Source organism: Sus scrofa, unplaced genomic scaffold, assembly GCF_000003025.6.
Source record: "Sus scrofa isolate TJ Tabasco breed Duroc unplaced genomic scaffold, Sscrofa11.1 Contig2453, whole genome shotgun sequence".
Classification (NCBI taxonomy): Eukaryota; Metazoa; Chordata; class Mammalia; order Artiodactyla; family Suidae; genus Sus; species Sus scrofa.
Genome location: NW_018085094.1, coordinates 229,447 through 249,766, shown reverse-complemented (window position 1 = coordinate 249,766; position 20,320 = coordinate 229,447). Strand labels below are relative to the sequence as shown.

Below are 20,320 nucleotides of genomic sequence, written 5' to 3'. Positions count from 1 at the left end.
GCCAGCCAAAGGCCTTGCTGCACCTGCGCACTGGTAGTGCCCTCCAGGCGTGTGGATGCCGCTGTGCTGGGCCACCGTAGTGTGTGGCTGAGTGATTTACGGCAGTTGGGGCAGAGGCGGGGCTTCTCGCTATCATGGCTGCGGCGGTAAGCTTGCCTGCAGTTTGAGCAGGAGAAGGGCCAGGGCAGGCTGGCAGATGCAGGGAACACTGAGGATCTGGTGGCCAGGATCTTGGGGGTGGCAGTGAGGTCGGGTGAGAGAGGGTCCAAGTTGGGGTGGCAGTGGAACAGAGGATGTTGCTATTACGGTCGAGAACTAGGAGGACTGGGCCGATGACCCCTGGGTCATCGAAACTTGAAGACACAGGGTCGAGATTTTGGGGTTCCTAGTGACAGGTCCCAGATATGGAGCCTGGAGCTTCCACATCGGGATCCAGATCCTCAGAGATAGGCTCCAGGTCTTCATAGCTAGGTCTAAGTCTTCAGAGACAGTGTTGAGGTCTAGCCGGTCAGGCCCTGGGTTTTCAGAGACAGGGTCCAGCTCTTCCAGGTTGGGGTCTAGGTCTTCTCAGTTGGAGTCAAGCTCTTCATAAGCGAGCCTCAGGCCTTTGTGGCCTGGGTTCCTGACCAGGGCTGAGCACCGCATCCCCAGTGTGGAAGTGCCGGCCACTTCCGGCGCCAGATCTGGAAATCATGGAACCCGACACTAGAGGTCCCCAGTATCCACTGCATGGCTCTGCCTCTCTTTCGTTCCTGGGCAGCCTCTCTTACAAGAGAAGCTTAGGTCCCAGTGCCCCTCGCCTCCGCCCCGCCCACTACACACCCACCGGCATCCCTGGGCCGGTGTTGAGCTCCCCCCGGCCCCCAGTACTGCTGGCGGCCCCCCTTCCTATTTTTAATAAAATAGATATGAATTGCAAACTTTGATAACATAGTGACTTGACAGTGATTGTTGCATATTACTGTGCCGTGACATTATGGCTAAAATCACTATTTGCAACATTTGGTCTCTTTCAATTTTAATTTAAAGTTAAAGAGCTCTTTTTGAAAAAGAAATAGTGATGGTTCCATCTTACTGAACTGGCAACTTGATTTTTCTTTTTTCCTTTGTCTTCTGGCACTTCTTAATATGGGTTACTAATTTACATGTCTGACTAATTCAGATTCGAGGTGCTGCTTTTTCTGCCTCTCTCATGGATCTCACTTTTGTTTTTCCATGCTGCATTTTGTGAAACTGATTTTTCTCCACCTTCATCTGTTGATGAAGAAACAGACCCTCCTTTATGTGAGTCTGAGTACAGAGGGTAGCCTGGGTGTCCTTTCCAACCAGGGAGCTTCACAAGGGCTACAGATTCCTGTGAATCTTCCACTCCCATCCTGCTCCCTATAGCATGTTTGCATTGTCCTCACAGAGGAGCCCAGGGTGCTGATAGTGAGTGGGAAGTCTATTGGATGTCCCCTGGAAGGACAAGGCTGGATGGGAGGTTAGGAAGCAATGTGCTCCAAATGTTGGTGGCAGATACATTAATAAGACATTTATCTTGTTTTCTCTATCTTTCCTCTCTTCATTTTCCTTTACTTATTTGATGGAACCCCCCTCCACAGTATGGTGGTTCTTTCTTCTAGAGACGCATAGCATTTTATTAGTATCTCTATCATTCGAATTATTTAAATATGTATTTTATCTGTTATCTGTCTTCTGTGTAGACTGCTAACATTTCAAGACCTTTGGACACACAGTATGTACTTAAACATTTGAGTGAATAAATGAAGATCGTTGGAAAAGATATAAATAAATGAAATACCTACTCGGCACATGAACGCAAGTATTTGATGGCGTTTTGTGTGTGTGCTCAAACATCCCATGACCATTTCAGAAGCTCAGTACTAAGTTTCAAAGATTATTCAATAGATTGACAAAAGGATGATTAACTTTAGTTTTGAATTCATGAAAAACAGAATCAGGATGTCTGGATATGAACAGAGTCTTGATTAGTCTCTGTACATCTTTGGAAAATCAAGGCCCTTATCTTTCTTTAAAATTGTGAATGACCGAGGGAGTGAACAGAAGACTGATTTCAGAAAGGCAATTTGGGCACAGAAAATCCTGAAAGAAAATATGGAAGGAGAGCTGATAGAAATCATAAACATTGTGTTTGCATGCTGGCTGAAAGGAATATAACCCACCTTGGCTCCAAAAAAAGATCTGAGCAGCTTTTGAGTATGTAAGGTGTACAAAACCATTACAAAGGAAAATATAGTAAAAACTGAAGGGAACTTAGGGTGGGACAATAACATGAAGCTGAAGTAAGCTAGCACATTGCAGTGTATTTTAGAAGGGCTTGCAGTATTTAAAGGTAGTTGGAAATTTATTCCTCAGGTTTAAAATAGAAAGGGAAATGAGAATAATTCTATATCATGCCCTCTATCTGTGAGATTAAAAGAAACAGTCTCAGAAGCACAACTTTTCTGGCTTCTAGTTATCAAAAGAAGTGTTTCTATTGGTTCTTAATAAAAGAAATCCTGTAAGATGTAATGCAAATACAGCATCCTCACCTCATTTCCAGGTTTTGTCCCAGTGTTTTAATCATATTCACTTGAGGTAGAGCAGAAATTCTGTCAGGGCCCTGGGGGTGTGTGATAACATTGATTTCTCAACCTATTACTTGGTCAGGAGTTAAAATGTCCTAGAACAGATGAACTGTGTCTCCTGTAGGTAATTCTCCATGTTCAATTTTTTAAAAATCAGCCTGCATTTCCCCCTTCTCTATGCAAACTAACACCCAAGTGTGGACATCCTTTGTTGGCAATGACAGATCCAGACTCAAATAATCAAATGAGCAGAATACAGAGTTGGCCTCTTTTAGGAAAATACATGTTTAACCCCATCTTCATTTGTGGAAGGACATTATACCAGAATTAAAGACAGCTGCTATTTGTTAGGCCTGATAATCATAAGTCCTGCTATTTAAATGAATTTATGAATTATCTTCCAATTAAATTGACTAGATTTGAATCAAATTGATGTATAGCATTAAATAAGTTAGTTTAATAATTTTATATAAGTGCACTTTTCATTAATGTAAAACTTTTTGGAGACTGCTTAGTTCATCTTCAGAAGACATATTTTGTGTATTTTAAAGAGGTGACTTTTCTTACTCATTTTCTTCATGTCCTCTCTACAAATGTAAAATTCATCTATGGATGTTTTGTTTTATAATTCATAGGCTTATTTGTGATGATAAAGAGATCATTTCTGAGACATGTTTAGAATTTTGGGGAGCCTAGCAATTTTCTCTAGAAACCTTTAAAAAATGGAACATTTATTTATTTTTTAAATGATTTTTATTTTTTCCATCATAGCTGGTTTACAGTGTTCTGTCAGTTTTCTACTGTACAGCAGGTGACCCAGTCACACATACATACATATTCTTTTTCTCATATTATCATCCTCCATCATAAGTGACTAGATACAGTTCTCAGTGCTATACAGCAGGATCTCATTGCTTATCCATTCCAAGGGCAATAGTTTGCATCTGTTAACCCCAAATTCCCAGCCCATCCCACTCCCTCCCCTCCCCCTCGGCAACCACAAGTCTGTTCTCCAAGTCCATGATTTTCTTTTCTGTGGAAAGTTTCATTTGTGCCATATATTAAATTCCAGATATAGGTGATAGCACATGGTATTTGTCCTTCTCTTCTGACTTACTTCACTCAGTATGAGAGTCTCTAGTTCCATCCATGTTGCTAAAAATGGCATTATTTTGTTCTTTTTTATGCTGAGTAGTATTCCATTGTGTATATATACCACATCTGCTTAATTCATTCATCTGTCAGTGGACATTTAGGTTGTTTCTATGTCTTGGCTGTTTTGAATAGTGTTGCAATGAACATATGACTGCATGTGTCTTTTTCAAGGAAAGTTTTGGGATATATGCCCAAGAATGGGATTGCTGGGTCATATGGTAGTTCAATATTTAGTTTTCTAAGGTACCTCTGTACTGTTATCCATAGTGGTTGTACCAATTTACATTTCCGCCAACAGTGAAGGAGTGTTCCCTTCTCTCCACAGCCTCTCCAGCATTTGTTAAAAAAAAATGGAACATTTAAAGTTTTGGCAGGAATATACTTTCTCCCACTTTGCTTCACAGTGATGTTTTTTGAAACCAGTCTAGTTTCTTAATTCTTAAGAAGGGAGAATGAAGGAGTTGGCAGTTTAAAATATGCCCTTGAGAGACTCTCACTGGGTTACTCTAAAACAACCATCCTGTGGATGAATAGGGACTGTGTTGGGTCCAGAGCTGAGGAGAAGGCAGTTCCTGGATCCTGGGGAGGAGCGTATCGGAAGTGGCCGCCATGGGAATTTGCATGAGGACTAAGTGGGCTGCACACACACCCGCCAATGACTGGAGCCATGACTCAAGGACCAGATCACTGCTCATTAGCTCCAGGCTACTGTCTTTTCTCTATTCATACTACTTGTTGTGATTTCTCAAGCTTCTCTTTAGTCTTTCCCTTTCCCTTATTTCTTCTCTTTCTTTTATTCTCTACTATATTCCTTCTCCTTAACATTTATTTTTCTTTCTTCTCTTGATTATTCTCATTCATTTCCCTCTATTTTGTAGTACAGTTATTCTGTACATTTTTTCATCTTACAATCTTGACCCTCTAGAACTTCTGTATTTCAGCTTATAATTTTGAAGAGAATATTTTGATGTATAAATTTCTCCTAGATGTTGTCACACTAATTCAAGGAAATAAGTGTAGTGAAAGAGAAGAGGATGGGAGATGAATTTAGTTCAGGTAGCCATTGAATTAGAAACTCAAAGTTTAGGTGTTCAGAAGATTAAAAGATTGATAAGTCATAGTTCAATGTTATGGTGAGCTGTATTCCTTTTATTTACCATGAGAGTTCAGAATTTGCTTTATAGACAAGTCACCAAGTGTAGGACGATAGAAAACGCTATATGCATCTCTGAGGTAAAGGGCTGTTGGCGTTCCCCCCTGCCCCCCCCCCCCACCCCCAGAGATCTTGTGGGCATTTTTTGCACCTACACAGAAGATGTCTCCTTCATGGAAGACTAAGAGAATGCTTTTTCATGTATGCAGAGCCCCAGGATGTTTTCTCAAGTCTGTTGTGTTTGGGAGGATTTGGAGGTGACTATAAACAACACAAAACAAGTATTCCAGAGTCTGGATTTGCTTTAATAGTAACCATTCCAAGTTTTGATGTTAAAGATCTTTCTTCAGAATTGGCTAACTCTGGTGTTAAGATCAGAATAGAGATTTGTTAGTATAAGAGAGAAGAATCTCTGATAAACTCTGTGAAATACAGTATTTGAAAAAAACGCTTGTATTTTATTTATCTATTTATTTTTTACTATTTCTCATTTTTATTTATTTATTTATTTATTTTTATTTTCCCACTGTACAGCAAGGGGGTCAGGTTATCCTTACATGTATACATTGCAATTACAGTTTTTCCCCCACCCTTTCTTCTGTTGCAACATGAGTATCTAGACATAGTTCTCAATGCTACTCAGCAGGATCTCTTTGTAAATCTATTCTAAGTTGTGTCTGATAAGCCCAAGCTCCCGATCCCTCCCACTCCCTCCCCCTCCCATCAGGCAACCACAAGTCTCTTCTCCAAATCCATGATTTTCTTTTCTGAGGAGATGTTCATTTGTGCTGGATATTAGATTCCAGTTATAAGTGATATCATATGGTATTTGTCTTTGTCTTTCTGGCTCATTTCACTCAGTATGAGAGTCTCTAGTTCCATCCATGTTGCTGCAAATGGCATTATGTCATTCTTTTTTATGGCTGAGTAGTATTCCATTGTGTATATATACCACATCTTCCGAGTCCAATCATCTGTCGATGGACATTTGGGTTGTTTCCATGTCCTGGCTATTGTGAATAGTGCTGCAATGAACATGCGGGTGCATGTGTCTCTTTTAAGTAGAGCTTTGTCCGGATAGATGCCCAAGAGTGGGATTGCGGGTCATATGGAAGTTCTATGTATAGATTTCTAAGGTATCTCCAAACTGTTCTCCATAGTGGCTGTACCAGTTTACATTCCCACCAGCAGTGCAGGAGGGTTCCCTTTTCTCCACAGCCCCTCCAGCACTTGTTATTTGTGGATTTATTAATGATGGCCATTCTGACTGGTGTGAGGTGGTATCTCATGGTAGTTTTGATTTGCATTTCTCTTATAATCAGCGATGTTGAGCATTTTTTCATGTGTTTGTTGGCCATCTGTATATCTTCTTTGGAGAAATGTCTATTCAGGTCTTTTGCCTATTTTTCCATTGATTGATTGGTTTTTTTGCTGTTGAGTTGTATAAGTTGCTTATATATTCCAGAGATTAAGCCCTTGTTGGTTGCATCATTTGAAACTATTTTCTCCCATTCTGTAAGTTGTCTTTTGTACAGCAATTAGACAAACAAAAGAAATAAAAGGCATCCATATAGGAAGAGAAGAGATAAACTGTCACTGTATGCAGGTGACATGATACTATACCTAGAAAACCCTAAGGACTCAACCCCAAAACTCCTTGAACTGATTAATAAATTCAGCAAAGTGGCAGGATATAAGATTAACATTCAGAAGTCAGTTGCATTTCTGTATACCAGCAATGAAACATTAGAAAAGGAATACAAAAATATGATACCTTTTAAAATTGTACCTCACAAAATCAAATACCTCGGAATACACCTGACCAAAGAGGTAAAGGACCTATATGCTGAGAACTATAAAACTTTAATCAAAGAAATCAAAGAAGATGTAAAGAAATGGAAAGATATTCCATGTTCCTGGATTGGGAAAATCAATATTGTGAAAATGGCCATACTACCCAAAGCAATCTACAGATTCAATGCAATCCCTATCCAATACCCAGACATTTTCACAGAACTAGCACAAACAATCCAAACATTTATATGGAACAACAAAAGACCCAGAATCGCCAAAGCAATCCTGAGAAACAAAAACCAAGCAGGAGGCATAACTCTCCCAGACTTCAAGAAATACTACAAAGCCACAGTCATCAAAACAGTGTGGTACTGGTATCAAAACAGACAGACAGACGAATGGAACAGAATAGAGAATCCGGAAATAAACCCTGACACCTATGGTCAATTAATCTTTGACAAGGGAGGCAAGAACATAAAATGGGAAAAGGAAAGTCTATTCAGCAAGCATTGCTGGGAAACCTGGACAGCTGCATGCAAAGCAATGAGACTAGAACACACCCTCACACCATGCACAAAAATAAACTCCAAATGGCTGAAAGACTTAAATATACGACAGGACACCATCAAACTCCTAGAAGAAAACATAGGCAAAACACTCTCTGACATCAACATCATGAATATTTTCTCAGGTCAGTCTCCCAAAGCAATAGAAATTAGAGCAAAAATAAACCCATGGGACCTCATCAAACTGAAAAGCTTTTGCACAGCAAAGGAAACGCTTGTATTTTAAAGCCACTTGTTAATATTCTGTTGCTGCAGTGACACCTGTTGGTGGGTGAGTGACTACTTCATGCTTTTCTCAGGGATGTTGTTGGAAATAGCTGCTCAGAGCTCAGGTGCAGCGGTCTCTGCTGGCTCACATCCCTACTCCCTTTTCAGGGCTTAGTGCCCACTCTTCCTGGCAACTTCCACTTCACATCCGTGGTCTGATCATTCTTTGATCTCTTCTTTCATTTCCTCCTACAACTACTCAACAAATATTTTAAACATCTATTCTGTGCCAGGTGTCAAGAGTCTGAGGCTTCAATAAGAAAAAAAAAATCTATAAAGTCTCTGTCTTCATAGAGTTTTATTTATTTTTTGGTTAAGAGCGAGAAGTCACAAATGTGAATTACACAGCATTTTGTTTGAGGATTTACATTGTGAAGAAAGCAGCCGGGAATGGGGCATGCTAGGGATCAGGTGGGGCTGTTGCTTTAAACAGAGTGCACAGGGAGGGCTGCACAGAGGCCAAGGCCAAGGGGCCAGAGGGTGTGCACACCAGATACCCCTTGGAGGGAGAATGACTGGCATGTTCAAGGGCAGTGGGAAGGCCAGTGTGGCTGGAGTGCAGGGAGCAGGTGGGGAAGGCTCAGGTGCTTAGAGAGGTCAGGGGTGTGGGCAGGTGGAAGAAAGCTTATGGGCCCAGGTGGAGACTGCTTTAATGTAAGTGAAATGAAAATTTTCAGTGTGGTTTAACATATGTAATATGATTTAAATAATAAATGCCTTTTATTTTTTCTATAGATTGTCACATACATTAATTAAAATGCTGCTAAATTAGGAATATCTAAAGTATCCCGCAGAATAACTGCTGTGTGTAGTCAGGTATCAGGCCTTTGTGCCAGTCGGGGGCTAGGAGACAGACTCTAGTCTTCATCTCACTACCAGCTGCTTGCATCTGGGCTCACCATAAATGGCCAGGATGGACAAGATGAGCTGTTTTCAGACTCCGAACCACAGAGCACTTTCAGGGATTTCTGGAGGTTCTTTTATGTTTTTAAACTCCCTCACAAGCTCACTTAGAAGAGAGCATCCCCTAGCTTAAAAACAAAACAAAACATAGACTTGGTTGTCCCTTAGGTTTTCCAGCATGAAGAATTTGCTGTCCCGTTAGTTTCCCAAGTGATAAAAACTTAAAGAAGAAAAATTCCTTGTTATTCAGTGCTTCTTGGTTGAGGGTTCATTATCTCTCATTAAAATTGGAAGGTCAATTGTCAGTAGTCAGATGAGGCAGTCAAGATTCTGTCCTTCCAGACTGGGGAGCTGGTTTCTATCATTGTACAGACTTAAGTAAATTATATAAACAGTGAATATCTTAGCAGATAATTCCTGACATAAAGTAGAAATGAGCAGTTGAGAAAGAATAATCATGATCAAGGTGTAAAGAAAGGCATAGGGCTAATCTAATTTTAAAAATAACTAATGATATAAGTGTTAGTCATTTTGTGTGTTACATATACTGAAAAGCAGTTACGTCCGTATAACATGGAGGGATAATTGGAGGATAACCTGAATATTTTTGGTATTTACGGTTAAAGATATATTTTAGTTTCGTTTCTGATTGAAGAAAAGGGAAACTTTGCTGTTTAACATATTTATTATCTTCTTCCTTTTCAACCCAGAATCTCAGTCTGCTGTTTTAGAAACTCCGAAAAAATGTTCAGATGCTGTTCAGCAGGTAAGAAAATTTAATTAGGATATTGGGTCCCTTTCTCTCTTATTTGTCTTAAAATTGTGACTAATTCTGATTTATCTTCCTATCTGCCCAGCCAGGTAGGAGGCCTGTGTTTCTCTGCCTGCAGAGACTCAAGTTAGGTAGAAGGGGATGTTTTCTTCCATTTAGGCTTTGCCAAGGAATTCAGCCTCGAAGTGGAACTGAGTACAAGTTTCTCAAAATCTGTATCATTCTATATCCAGCCAAATAGTAGAGCTGGCAGGAGACAGTGGGCACTCCAGGTGTCATAGAGAACTGTGCCTGATTGAACTAATAGTCATGTGAATACGATGTTTTTAAAAGTGTGTCAGAGCTTTTCTAAAGTCAGTATTCTTAAGTTGCTTTGGTGGAAGAAACATTAATTAGTGTCTGTTTCATTTCCACAGAAACTTCTCTGTTCTGTAACAAGCCAAATGTTATGGCTTTTTCTCCCCCCACCAAACTGCACTTCTTGCAAAAATAGGAAGCATTTATTTAGAATAGTAATTGTGGTTAGCAATTGCTCTTTTGAATATAAAATCACTTTTTCAGTTAACTTCTACATTCTCCCTACTATTCTTTTGAAAATAACTAGTATTAGAAATTACCAGTAAGAAGAGTGTTTTGTGGAGTGTGGTCAAAGTAGAAAATGCAACGGCTCCTTCCTAGATTTCAGGCCCACGTCAGTTTATGTTTAGTTTGTGACAACATACTCAGGCTATCTGAAACATAGTGTTCTTCTCTGTAAAATTAAAGAATGTAATGATTTTTGAGATCTTTTCCAAGTATAAAATGACCCCTTTTCCAAAGAAGAAGCCCTGTATCATACATGAAAGTTTGTTCCTCCTGGAGGAGAAATAAGGATGTAACATTGGTTGAGAACTTCATTTTATAAATTCACTGGTGCTTTTCAAAAATATAGCTAGATCGGGGTTCCCGTTTTGTCTCAGCAGGTTACAAACCCAACTAGGATCCATGAGGATGTGGATTTGATTTCTGGCCTTGCTCAGTGGGTTAAGGATCTGGCATTGCCGTGAGCTGTGGTGTAGGTCACAGACGTGGCTCGGATCTGGCATTGCTGTGGCTGTGTTATAGGCTGGCAGCTGCAGCTCCAATTTGGCCCCTAGCATGGGAACTTCCATATGCTGCAGGTGTAACCTTAAAGAGCAACTAGTTTGGTCATTATCATAAGTAAAGAATACTTGTAAGGATAATGTCATAAAACAGATTTTTCCTAGCTGCGTCTTCTTTTGTTTTTTCAGGTTTTTTTTTTTTTTTCTGTCTTTTTGTTTTTTTAGGGCCTCACCCGAGGTGTATGGAGGTTCCCAGGCTAGGGATCTAATCCGAGCTGTAGCTGCCAGCTTATGCCACAGCCACAGCGATGCCAGACTCATGGCAATGCCAGATCTGTAACCCACTGAGTGAGGCCAGGGATCTAACCTGCAACCTCACGGTTCCTAGTCGGATTTGTTTCCGCTGCGCCACGATAGGAACTCCTTTTTTTTTAAGAGCAGAGACCTACGTCAGTTTACTTGAAGAGACGTGGTAGACTTAGTTGAGAATTAATTAACTGTATAGTGATTAGCCAATAGTTAATACAATGAAGAAAAATAAAAGGGAAAGAGGAAGTGAGAAATAATTAAGAAAAATAATGTCCTCTAAATATCTTCTCATTATTTTTGTAGCTTTTTCTTTTTTTTTTTTTTTTTTTTTTGGCATGCCTAAGTTGTTGGGGATTTTTGGTTTTGGTGTTTTTATCCTTTTTTGGCTTTCTAGCAGCACATGGAATTCCTGAGCTGGGGTCAGATCTGAGCTGCAGTTGCAACCTATGTCACAGCTATGGAAACACCAGATCCTTTAACCCTACCATGCTGGGATTGAACCTGCATCCTAGTGATGCAGAGACACTGCCTATCCCACTGCATCACGGAGGGCACTCCTGCATGCCTAACTTATGATCTGAGATAATACATTAGATTTTTCTCATTCTTATCTCTAGGGCATGGCATATATTACTGGATTCTCTGTTATCTTTGATAATGCCAAATAAAACATGGGCAGAAAGTGTTCTTTTTTTTTTTTTAGAAAGTATTCTATACTATCAACAGTAATAAAACACATATAACATTGTTCTATAGATTAAGATTCTAGCTGTAGGTGTTCCCGTCCTGGTGCAGTGGTTAATGAATCCAACTAGGAACCCCATGAGGTTGTGGGTTTGATCCTTGGCCTCGCTCAGTGGGTTAAGGATCCGGCATTGCCGTGAGCTGTGGTGTAGGTCGCAGACGCGGCTCAGATCCCGCGTTGCTGTGGCTCTGGCGTAGGCCATCAGCTACAGCTCTGATTAGACCCCTAGCCTGGGAACCTCCATATGCCGCAGGAAAGGCCCTAGAAAAGGCAAAAAGACAAAAAAAAAAAAAAAAAAAAAAAAAAAAAAAGATTCTAGCTGTAATAATTCAAGGTAGATATTCATGTGTATAAAATTATAGTGATTTTTGGTTTTTCTTGAGCTGTAAGCCAATAAATAAGCAGAAAGCCTGATGAACTGGATGATGTAAAAACACCTGATGTTAGAGCTTGGAAACTCAAAGGTGAGATAGATTGATTTAAATTTCACACATTCTTGGAGTTCCTGTTATGGCTTAGCAATAATGAACCCAACTAGTATCCATGAGGACGTGGGTTGGATCCCTGGCCCCACTTAGTGGATTAAGGATCTGGTGTTGCCATGAGGTATGGGTTGCAGACATGGCTCAGTTCTGGTGTTGCTGTGGATATGGCAGTAGGCTGGCAGCTGTAGCTTGGATTCAACCCCTAGCCTGGGAACTTTCATATGCCATGGCTGTGGGCACCCCCCCCCCGCAAAAAAATCACACCTTCTTGTATGTCAAGTAAAAGTCAAAACCCATTCAATAGAAGACACTTCTCTAAGTGTCTAGAAGCTAGAAAATACAATACATTAACTGAGAAGTAAGTATTCCCATAATGGGAACTTCTATTGAATGGGTTTTGACTTTTACTTTCTCCCTATAATTAATAATTCTGAGAACTCCCTATCCCTAGAAAAAACACAGGGTTCGTAAAGCCTTTTCTCAGCAAGAAGGGGTAGAAGGAAGGCTGTATTGACAGCCAGAGCATACATGGCTGTCACTACACAAGAAGAGAACCAGTGCTGCTCCTTGGGTGCTTTACTGATGGTCCTGTGGAAGTAGGAAGTTTTAAAATAAAACTACTTTCTTTAGACCTCATTTACTGATAATTTTAATTTCAAATAATATGCTCTTGAAAAATCTACTGTATCTAAAGAGTTATTTCATAAAACTGAAACAGGACCATATCAATTCTGTTTTCTTTTTGACATTTGAAATACTATTTAAACTGTAAATCCTTTTACATTCTACAGTATATAAATAGGAAAGTATCAATTACATTCTCTAGAAACATTTACTTCTTTGTCTAAGATTAATATATGGCAGCAAACTGGTTACTACCTAGTTTTTAACTTATTTTTTGCTTTGGAAATTATGTATAAAATATATGGTTTGAAGTATTTTCCTAACTCTCTCAATACCTTTCTGATGTAAATGGACTAGTTGAAAGGTAAATAGAATAAAATTTGATCTTTAAAACTCTAGCTTTGGGAGTTCCCGTCGTGGCGCAGTGGTTGACGAATCCGACTAGGAACCATGAGGTTGCGGGTTCGATCCCTGCCCTTGCTCAGTGGGTTAAGGATCCGGCGTTGCCGTGAGCTGTGGTGTAGGTTGCAGACGCAGCTCGGATCCCGCGTTGCTGTAGCTACAGCTCCGATTCGACCCCTAGTCTGGGAACCTCCATATGCCACGGGAGCGGCCCAAGAAATGGCAAAAAGACAAAAAAAAAAAAAAAGAAAAGAAAACCCCCAAAAAAACTCTAGCTTTGGGTTAAGAATTGATACAATTAGGCAATTAAAAGTTAGGCCTCCCTACAGATTATGTATTTATTAGTTATGAATAGCCATATCTATTGTAAAGTGTTAGATAATGAAAATAGATTAAACAGAATCAGTACTCTCTTATCCCATATGTTGTACAATTTATATGCAGATAAGTTCTCAAAGGTCTGAAAAATGCTTATAATTTAAGGTGAGTGACAAAATCCTATCTCAGTCCAGTGTTTTGTTTTTGTTTTTTTTTTCACAGCTGCACATGCGGCATATGGAAGTTCCCAGCTAGGGGTTGAATTGGAGCTGCAGTTACCAGCCTATGCCACAGCCACGGTGAGGCCAGGATCAAACCTGCATCCTCATGGGTACTAGTCAAGTTCATAATCTTCTGAGCCACAGTGGGAACTCTTCAGTCCAGTTTTAACCTCTTTCGAAATTGGCTTAAAACTCTTCCACTAGGATCCTGCTGTGGTCAGTCCTCCTGGTCCTCTCAATGCCTAATTGAATTGCAGACGTAATTGAGGAATGTTCTTTTCTATTGATTCTCCTTTTAAAGTGACCTGTCAGTACAGTTTATTGTTATTTTCAGAAACATTCTTATTGGGGAATAAATCAAGGGTATGCATGTGAAGAATGTAGGGCAGCCTAGCCAATGGAGCTTGAGGGATTAACGACCATGTGTCTTGGCATAGACAAGTTAAAAGAGTGAAAAAAGAACTGGTCAGATAAAAAGGATGGTGTGGGGAAACATAATTCTGAAGGAATAATGATGGAGACATGAAAACAAGCCACTTGAATTGCATTGGAATGTATGAGATAGATCAGATGGTTGGGGCAAACATGGTTTAATGTAAGTTCCTTCTAAACTCTAAGGGAAAAAGTGACATGAATTCACAAGTTAATTATAAATGCATGAAACAGCAATTCACAAGACAAGTAAACAGTTAAACATAGACCAGAGTAAGGAAAAGTTTTAAAGAAGAGAGGGAAAGAAGTGGTTGGGGGCCAGAACATGTGTTAGTCTTCCTTGAAGTTGACCTCAGACTCTGATCATTCTTGGGTGTTTGATAAACACTTTGACTCAGTGGGTCTGGGGAGGGGTGAGGGGTGGTTTGGAAAGGGAGAGACGCAGAGATAGCCTTCCTTGTGAAGGCACCAACTTTGCAAATGGATTTGGCAAGGTGTTCACCGTAATGCATTAACAAGAAGAGAGAATTTTTCTGGAAAGTACATTTTCATTTTATGGAAACTCCAACTAGCTCAGAGAAAAAGAATTGGACTTTTCTTTTAGAAATGAAAAAGAGAAACCAATCTGTCAGTTTAAGAATTAAAACTAGCAGGCATCTGAAACAATTTGAGATGAAAATGTGAACAAAGCTTTAGGGTCACTCATTGTTTTTGCTTTTCTCTGGGGCAGTAGGACTTGAAGTAAAATGTAGTTATGTCTTTGCTCTACTGAGCTTTAGCAGGTATAAAATTCCTTGGTGCTGGGTAATGTTGTTAATGGCCTGTGGAGAAAAGCAAATAGTTCAAGTAGCTGTTCTAAAATAACTGAGCTAATAAAAGTTCTTAGCCTATAAAGGGTACTTATCCTTTACTGAACATCTGTTGATGTACTATGTACAAAATATATGTGATAGGTATTAAAGGAAATACAAAGAATTGTAAGGTTCCAGGTTCTTCCATGTATGTGAAATAATTTGCAAAATGTAATGTGATTTTGCCAAGGCATTTAGTGTATGTTGTGTTACAGAATTTTTTTAAATGGCAACATTGCTGAGAAATAGTAATTAAGAACAGCTTCTTAGGAAAGGTGAAACTTAGATCGAGTACTCAGAGTGATCATTTTGGACAGGGGAGGGAAGAAGAGTATTTCAGATGGAAAAGAGAGTGAAGGTACAAAAGTAGAAATGAGTATGGTGTTGTGATGGGGAAGACAAGGCAGGCCAGGAGTCTCAGGGGCATGGGAGGTGGTTCCCTCCATCCCTCCAGCCGTGGTCTCCTCCACACACCCCCACCCGTGCTGCAGCCCCGTTGGGTCCCTGCAGTGTCTCCCAGCAGAGCTTGTCACTTGCAGTCTCAGTCCCTTCTGAGCTTCCCTCCACAGCCCTCTGGCGCTATCCTTCTAAAATCCACATTTACTCAGTGTATGCTGTCTGCTCATACATAGCACTTGAGAGAAGATTCAGACTCCTGAGTCTGACATGCAAGCTTTCCCGTGCCATCATCTTTCTTTAGCCTCATCACCCACTGTTTGCTACGTGGTCGGGTTTATTCCAGCCTTACGGAGACACGCTCGTTTGCTGAAAACCTCTAACATCTGTCTTTTATATCTTTTTCTTCTCCACTCCTACTGCCCCTTTTTAATCCATGGAACTCCTATTTCTTAATCTAAACTCAGGTCAACTTCACTCTCTCTTAGACACTTCCCCTGAGAGGTCTCAATCTCGAGAACCCTTTTGATGCCTCTACTCTGGGATCCTATACTTACCTTACTTTCCCATAATTGTTGTTTTGTGCATGTCTTATAGACAGTTGAGCTCCTCTGAGCTAAGACTCTCCATATTCTATCTATCCCTCCAGTAGCTAATGTGGTAGCTGACATTTTGGGCAAGTCAGAAAATATTTGATGAAACGAGTAAACATATTGGAGACTGCACTGATGAGAGCAGAAGAGCAGAGGTGCTTACTGCGGAGTGGTAAAAATTCTCCTGGTATTCACCTCACGTGATTGAGGATTGGCCTTTGCATCATTTTTCTTGGGCACATATCCCAGTTATTCTGCTATTAACTGGGGAACCTCAGTAGTGTATTTTATTCCCTCTGCCTTAATTTCCTCATCTACAAAATGGGGATGACAATAATTATGCCTGTCTCAGAGGGGTTTTGTGAGACCTAAATGTACTAATTTTTTACGAAGCACTTAGAAGTATTCCTGGAACATAATGGGCACTCAAAATGTTTGTCATTATTGTCACATCTGAGCAATACTCTGGCTTCCAGAGTTGCTTTCTTAATATATTTTATCCTCATTATTTATAGATTCTGTATTTGCCAACCTAACAACTAGCTATAATTTATTTGTAGCTTCCAAATCACTGCTTGCAGTACTTTCACTTCACTTGTAGGCATGCACAAACGTTCCTCAGCCATTCATTTTCTGTGAGCTTTGTTCGTTAAACTGACCTTAGAGGCTAGATGGGTGTTGATGCAGGAAGGTGGTTAGGAGGTGAGAAACTAAGCTGTTGTGTTTACCAGGATCATTAATGAAGTGGAACTGGGATAAGACTGTTTTTCTTCCTTGCATTAATTGGGACAGGTAAGTACTATTTTGCTTTGGAGTATAATACAAGATCTTCCACAACTCAAGTAACAAAAGAGAAAAATTCATAAGATGTGAGGGAACCAAAAAGGCTGTTTATTTCCATTTTTTTCCTGACTGTTTTCCATACATGTCGTTTATTACTTCTACTCTGGTTATTCACTAATGATGGTGAGTTTAACCTTTCCATCAATCAGTTGATGGATGTTCAAAGTTACACAGCCAATTATGATTTCTAACTGATCCCCCTCCACTCCACCTCTCATTTCTCATCTATGCAAGGAAGGGATTGGTAGAGATTTGTCATTTCAGTTTCAGTTCAGAAATATTACATTTCCAATAATCATCTTTTTCTTTGTAAGGAGTCCAGAGATGCTATTTTAGCTCTCTGTGTGAGAAATTCTTCTTTTCCATAATATGTTCTAATTTAAGGAGCCCGAGGTTAGTTATTTACCAGTTATGATATGTTCTGATATTTCCTTCTTTCTTAAAATTCCTTTTCAAACTTGAAATTGGTTGCACTTTATTTCTGTGCATAGTCTCATCTATTTAAAAATTGAGATTTCTTTTCCTATAGGATTATGTACAACATGTGTTGGCTTATTGTAAATCTAGAATCTTTTGGCCATCTCCAAAACCTTAGAATGTTTTATAATTTAGATCATGAGAAATAGAGAATTTATATACTTCTCTTAAGAGTAGAATTCATATTTTACAGATGTCTAGAGGTATCCAAACTTGCTGGTAACGTGGCCTTAGAATTTAGCAGATCGTGAAAATCTGAATATTGTTGAAAATGAATTTTTGATGAACATACTTTTTTTGTTTTGTTTTGTTTTGTCTTTTTGCCTTTTCTATGGCTGCTCCTGCAGCATATGGAGGTTCCCAGGCTAGGGGTCTGATCGGAGCTGTAGCCGCCGGCCTACACCAGAGCCACAGCAATGCAGGATCTGAGCCGCGTCTGCCACCTACACCACAGCTCACAGCAACGCCGGATCCTTAACCCACTGAGCAAGGCCAGGGATCGAACCCGCAACCTCATGGTTCCTAGTCAGATTCATTAACCACTGTGCCACAACAGGAACTCCCAAACATACTATTTTTTAATGACAACTTGATTTTATGATATTCAAATATTCAAACAATTTATAAGAACTAACCAATACCACCCATATTATAAGATTTATAGAAATGGAAGAATTTTGGCTGACTTACTCTATGTAATTGTTCAGCCAAAGTGGATGGTGACTTTACCACTTATAGAGGTTTGAAGCAATATATTAAAACATAATTTCTAAATTGGTGATATATAAAATACATTACTGTATTGACAAAAATAAATTTGTTATCTTTCCTCCACTTACAAGGAGACACCCATTATATAGATTCTATACAAAATTACAAAGATACTTTTTTCCTTTTACAATTTTATTTATTTTAATTTCTAATAGTAAGAACTTGATTAAGATCAGTGTCTCCTCTTTCTCTTCTAATTCCTCCTTTTCTTCGTGGCTTTTAATTTTTATATTAATTTTATTATATCCAAATCTATGATGACAGCTGGCTGAGGTAATAACATGTAAAAATTAAGTTTGGGGGAGAATGTTCAAGATGAGAGAGTAGAAAGACCCTGAGCTCACCTCTTCTCACAAGCACACCAAATCACAACTTGTACAGAATACCTACTGATGAAAAAGGCTGGAGTCTACCAGAAAAGATCTTCAACTAAAGATAACAAGAGATGGGATTAAGATGATGGAGTAGAAGGACTGGCACTCACCTTCTCTCATAAAAGCAACAAAATTACAACCAACTGCTGAACAACCTTCAACCAAATAGCCTGCAGCCTATCAAATAAGATATCCTACTCCAGAAGACAAAGAGGAGGCAACATCAAGATGGTAGGAGGGGCAATTACATGATATAAGCAACCCCATACCTGCTGGGTGGGTGGCCTACATACTGGAAAATAACTTTATAGATATAGGTGGCCTACAGACTGGAAAATAACTTTATAGCATAGGTTCACCCACGGGAGTGAGAGTTCTGATCCGTATGTCAGGTTCCCATCCTGGGGATCTGACATTGGGAAGAAGAGCCCCAGGAGCATTTAGCATTGAGGGCTAGTGGGGCTTGTGTTCAGGAGCTGCACAGGACTGGGGGAAATGGAGACTCCACTTTTGAAAAGTGCACACAGACTTTGATGTGCACTGGATCTCAGGGCAAAGCAGAGACTCCATAGGAATCTGGGTCAGACCTGTCTGAGGTTCTTGGAGGATCTCCTGGGAAAACAGGGTGACTGTGGCTGGTTGTGGGGGAAGAACATTGGAGGCAAAGGTCTCGGGAGTAATCATCAGATCAGCTTATGCTCCTCTGGAAGTGGCCATTTTGGAAAAATCTGGCCCCACCCATCCAGGCTGAGAAGCCACAGGCCAAACAATAATCCACGTGGGAACACAGCCCCACCCATCAGCAAACAGGCTGCTTAAAGACCCCCAGGCACACAGCCACCTCTAATAACAGCCAGAGACAAAGCCCCACCTACCAATGGGCAAGCACCAGTCCCTCCAATAAGGAAGCCTACACCAAGCCCCTGTACCAACTTCAGCCACAAGGGGCAGGGGGCAGACATCAGAAGCAAGGGAGGCTTATATAACCCTCTTGTCTGCAAAAATGAGACCACACCAAAAATCTATACAAAATGGAGTCCTGTCGTGGCTCAGCAGAAACGAATCTGACTACTATACATCAGGATGCAGGTTCAATCCCTGGCCTTGCTCAGTGGGTTAAGGATCTGCTGTTGCTATGAGCTGTGGTGTAGGTGGCAGACGTGGCTCAGATCTGATGTGGCTGTGGCGTAAGATGGTGGCTATAGTTTTCATTTGACCCCTAGCCTGGGAATCTCCATATGCCATGGTTGTGGATCTAAAAAGACCAAAAAAAAAAATCTATACAAAATAAAATGGCAGGGAATTATGACTGAGATAAGGGGACGAGAAAAACAAAAAAAAATAAAAGAAAAACCTCTAAGTGATCTGGAGATTACCAACCTCTGTGAACAAGACTTTAGATTAATGATAATAATAGATAATTCAAGATCTTGGAAATAGTTCCCTTCGTGGCTCAGCGGAAATGAATCCAGCTAGAAACCATGAGGTTGTGGGTTCAATCCCCAGCCTTGCTCAGTGGGTTAAGGATCTGGCGTTGCCATGAGCTGTGGTGTAGTTTGCAGATGTGGCTTGGATCTAGCATTGCTGTGGCTCTGGTGTAGACCAGCAGCTGTAGCTCCAATTGGACCCCTAGCCTGGGAGCCTCCATATGGCACGGGTATGGCCCTAAAAGGCAAAAACAAACAAACAAACAAAAAAAAAAACAACTTGGAAATAAACTGGAGGCAAAGATTGATAAATTACAAGAAACACTGAGCAAAGAAATGGAAGATAAAGCAAGCAGAGATGCAAAATAGAGTAACTGAAATAAAAAATTCACAAGAAGCAACCAACAGCAGAATATACGATGCAGAAGAATGAATAAGTGATGTGGCAAACAGACTAGTGGAAATCACTGATGTGGAAAAGAAAAGTGAAAAAAGATTAAAAAGAAATGAAGACAGTCTAGGAAAACTCTGGGACAACGTTAAATGCACCAACTTCCATATTATATGGTGCCAGAAGGAGAAGAGAGAGAATAAAGGCCAGAGAAAATATTTGAAGAAATAATAGCTGAAAACTTTCCTAACATGGGGAAGGAATCACTCACTCAAATTCAAGAAGCACAAGTACCATATTAAAAAAACAAAAACAAAAACCAAGGAGGAACACCCCGAGACACGTATTAACAAACTGACCAAAATTAAAGACAAAGAG

General features: G+C 40.0%; 1 protein-coding gene across 1 annotated transcript in view; it reads left to right on the top strand.

Moving 5' to 3' along the window:
• The window catches only part of FMN2 (formin 2), a 308,540-nt gene that overhangs the window by 104,878 nt on the left and 183,342 nt on the right, over nt 1–20,320 (top strand). Inside the window, 1 exon segment of the mRNA XM_021081836.1 lies at nt 9,140–9,195. Within this exon segment, the coding sequence (XP_020937495.1) occupies nt 9,140–9,195 (56 nt within the window).